The 3677-nt window shown below is 46.6% G+C and overlaps 1 protein-coding gene across 1 annotated transcript; it reads right to left on the reverse strand.

Annotated features, from left to right (window-relative positions):
* Nucleotides 1-1609: 1609 nt before the first annotated feature.
* Kcna1 (potassium voltage-gated channel subfamily A member 1) lies at nucleotides 1610-3339 on the reverse strand. Its single transcript, XM_028754531.1, has one exon. It carries the CDS (start codon nucleotides 3309-3311, stop codon nucleotides 1824-1826), a length of 1488 nt encoding a protein of 495 aa, XP_028610364.1. The 5' UTR covers nucleotides 3312-3339; the 3' UTR covers nucleotides 1610-1823.
* Between the last annotated feature and the right edge of the window lie 338 nt (nucleotides 3340-3677).

The following is a 3677-nucleotide window of genomic DNA, read 5'->3' on the forward strand; positions in this document are numbered from 1 at the left end:
CTCTGAGAGTGGAGTGGTCTTCTCACAGTGGTGAAGTGAGGCGGTGAGGATGGAAAAAACAAACAAAACGAAAAGCAAAAGGTCTGTGCCCCAACCCTTTCTCCCTTCTGTTAAATAACTTCCCAGCTGAGTTGTGGAGGCACTTTCTGCAGTTCACTGTGGGTACAGATAAAGGCACTAAGCAAGTATTAAATCAATTGGCTGAGTTTCTTCAGGGAGCCTGGGGGTGGGGGGAGGGCCGAAGTCTCTATAGACTTCAAATCATGACTGCAAAAAGAAATTGGCTCTGCTCTGGATGCATGAAGAGGTCAGCATTATCACTTACATCCTAAGAATGCACCAAGAAACCATGCAATATTGCACCTTTTTTTGTGTTTGTTTGTTTGTTTGTATTTATGTTCCGCTAGAAAGAATGCTTGTCTTAGGTCTATTAAATACCTTAATGACTTATTCAGTTTTCCACAGCTTTCCCTTAAAGGATGGGCATATTGGTCCTCTCTCTGTCTATACCTGCACAGAAAGCTTGACATTTCCCTGAGCAAAGGCAGGAAAATTGACGGGAGTGTCCCCCCCACCCCACCCCCACCCCAGTGTTTCTTTGGGCCTTCCGTCCCACAGACTTGTAATTTTTAGTATTTTCTAATTTTTATTACTGAAATCATGCATTAATTAATTCAAGGTATATCTTAATCAAATAGGCCATAATGCTGACTAAGAGAACATGCTTTGAGCTCTGAAAAGGGATTGTCCCCATCTAATGTACGTATTTAAATACAGTACTTTAGTTGCTAAGAAAAGAGTTAATAAATGAAAGAGTGCACTTCTGGTGAATGCAAATGAAAAGGGCCTATATTTAGAGGAGTCGATTTCAACGTAAGCTTATTCCCTATTGTCTGGGTTAACTTTCTTGGCATGCGATTGTAAAATAAATGTTATCAGATTCAAACATGCTCACCATTTAACTCTTGTGCTCTTGCAATAAGGAAGGTAAGGTTTTACATCTACTTCTGAAGGTCAGGGGTCAGGGCTCAGGATTGGTTAAAAAAAAAAAAAAACCAACCAACCACCTATATTTGGATCATCTGCAGTTGAGAGAACTTAGCAGCCCTACAGATGAATCAACTCATTTAATCAAGTTACCCTTTTCTTAGGGAATAGACTGGATTTAGGAGAACGGGGCAGATGGAAAATCCCAACAGATTGGGACCAGTGATAGATCTGCAAGGTGCTTTCTGAACTATTTTTAATTAGTCCGGATTTTGTTAGCCTTGTATGAAATTCGGTTGATCAAAATGAAAGCATTTTCCCCACTGACCACTGAGGCTGTCAGAATGTTCCACAGAGCACACTATCTGGAATGTGCTGTGCAGTTTGTAAAAAAAAAAAAAAAAATTTTAAAGTGGAGTTCCATGCAAATTTGAATTTTTATATTCCTAAGTGGTCATCTGATATTTAGGTTAAAAAAAAAAGATTGGAAATACTTCAGTACAAGGAAAGCACAAGTCTTACTTCACACAGACTACTTAATGGGCAGCATCTAAGTCAGTTTTAGAAAATCCTCTTTCTTTTCTCATTTTTTTAAATAAAAATGAAAATAGTTGGTTGTTGGGTTGTTTTTTGCTTGTTTGTTTGGCTTTGTTGTTTTTTTTTTAATGGATCTTGAAAGCTTCAGGTTTGTCACCCTCCCCCCAATTCACAATGCAACAATGCATTGCCAGTTAAAGAAAGCATTCAAAGACTACTGCTTAGTAAGGTATCTACAGAGTGGGACAGGAGTCTCCAAGGGTTTTGTTTGGGGCTTTTGTTTGCTTGCCTGTTGCTTTTTAAACATCGGTCAGGAGCTTGCTCTTATTAACGCAGTTCTGATCCGCTGCGGTGCAGTTACCAGTTCTGATATTAGCCTGTCTGTAGTGGGCTATGCTGTTATTCATGTCCTCCTCGATCTCCATGTACTCAGACTTGCTGATGATAGAGGAGCTGCGGCGGCTGAGGTCACTGTCAGAGGCTAAGTTAGGAGAACTAACGTGGAGTAACTGAGCCTGCTCTTCCCCCTCAGTTTCTCGGTGGTAGAAATAGTTGAAATTGGACACAATGACAGGTACGGGCAGGGCAATTGTCAGCACACCAGCGATGGCACACAAGGAGCCCACGATCTTGCCTCCAATTGTCACAGGGTACATGTCACCGTATCCCACAGTGGTCATGGACACCACCGCCCACCAGAAAGCATCGGGGATACTGGAGAAGTGCGACTCAGCTTCTTCCGCCTCCGCAAAGTACACTGCGCTAGAAAACAGTATGACCCCAATGAAGAGGAAAAAGATGAGCAGCCCTAGCTCCCTCATACTAGCTTTGAGGGTCTGGCCCAGGATCTGAAGGCCCTTGGAGTGGCGGGAGAGTTTGAAGATTCTGAACACCCTTACCAAGCGGATGACCCTGAGGATGGCCAGGGAAGTGGCCTGCTCGCCCTTCTGATTCCCCTCCTGCTCAGCTATCTCCGTGCCCAGGGTAATGAAATAAGGAATGATGGCCACAATGTCGATGAAGTTCATGATGTTTTTAAAGAAGTCTGTCTTGCTGGGGCAGGCGAAGAAGCGCACCACCAGCTCAAAAGAGAACCAGATGATACACAACGTTTCCACAATGAAGAAAGGGTCTGTGAAGATGTTGGACGTATAGATGACTGTGGTGTTGTCGATGCGGTGGATGGTGCCCGTGAAGTCCTTGTCATCCTTCAGCTCAGGGAGAGTCTCCAGGCAAAAGATGACTATGGAGATGAGGATGACCATGACGGACACGATGGCGATAACCCGGGCAGGTCCTGAGCTCTCTGGATACTCAAAGAGCAGCCACACCTGGCGCTGGTACTCCTTCTCTGGTAGGGGGCGCTCCTCTTCCTTGATGAAACCTTCATCTTCCCTGAACTTCTCCATGGCCTCCTCGCCCAACTCGTAAAATTTAATCTCCTCGGAGAACATATCCAGGGGCACGTTGACCGGCCTGCGAAGGCGGCCCCCGGACTGGTAGTAATAAAGGATGGCATCGAAGCTGGGCCGGTTGCGGTCAAAGAAGTACTCATTCCTTAGGGGGTCAAAGTAGCGCATGCGTTTCTTCGGGTTGCCCAGCAGCGTGTTGGGGAACTGTGCCAGAGTCTTGAGCTGCGTCTCGAAGCGCAGCCCGGAAATGTTGATCACTACGCGTTCGCAGCATTCGTGGTCGTCGTGGTCCGCCTGCCTTGGGTAGCTGCCATCCTGGGGGTGACCTGGAGCGGCCGAAGCCTCGTCCGCATTCTCCCCCGACATCACCGTCATGATGGAAGCAGGGTGTAGGGGTAGGAGGCCAGGAGAGAGCCCGGGGTGTGAAGGAGCGAAGGAGTAGGGGTGGGGGGGACCCAAGCGGCCCCCCCACCGGAGAGTGAGTCTCCCCCACGCTCACAGGGAGGGGCTTCAGAGCCAGAAGGTTCAGAGGTCTACAACTTTTGCTAGTTATCACCTCCCCTCCTCCACTCTGCCTTTTACCCAATTTGGAAACTCCTCTCGCCTGAGGGCCCCCAGTGAAGCGTTTTTTGCTACTCTTGGGTTTGTTTTTTTCTGGGGGGGGGGAATGCTCTGTTTTTGAGTTGGTGAATGGGTTTTTCTTCCTGCTCAGATTATCTTTCGCATACCTGCCATTGCTTC

This window comes from Grammomys surdaster, unplaced genomic scaffold (genome assembly GCF_004785775.1).
Source record: "Grammomys surdaster isolate TR1022 unplaced genomic scaffold, NIH_TR_1.0 126013, whole genome shotgun sequence".
NCBI lineage: Eukaryota > Metazoa > Chordata > Mammalia > Rodentia > Muridae > Grammomys > Grammomys surdaster.

Coding starts and splice junctions, on each gene's coding strand:
- Kcna1 (XM_028754531.1), bottom strand. CDS start 3,311: ATGACGGTGATGTCGGGGGAGAATGCGGACGAGGCTTCGGCCGCTCCA.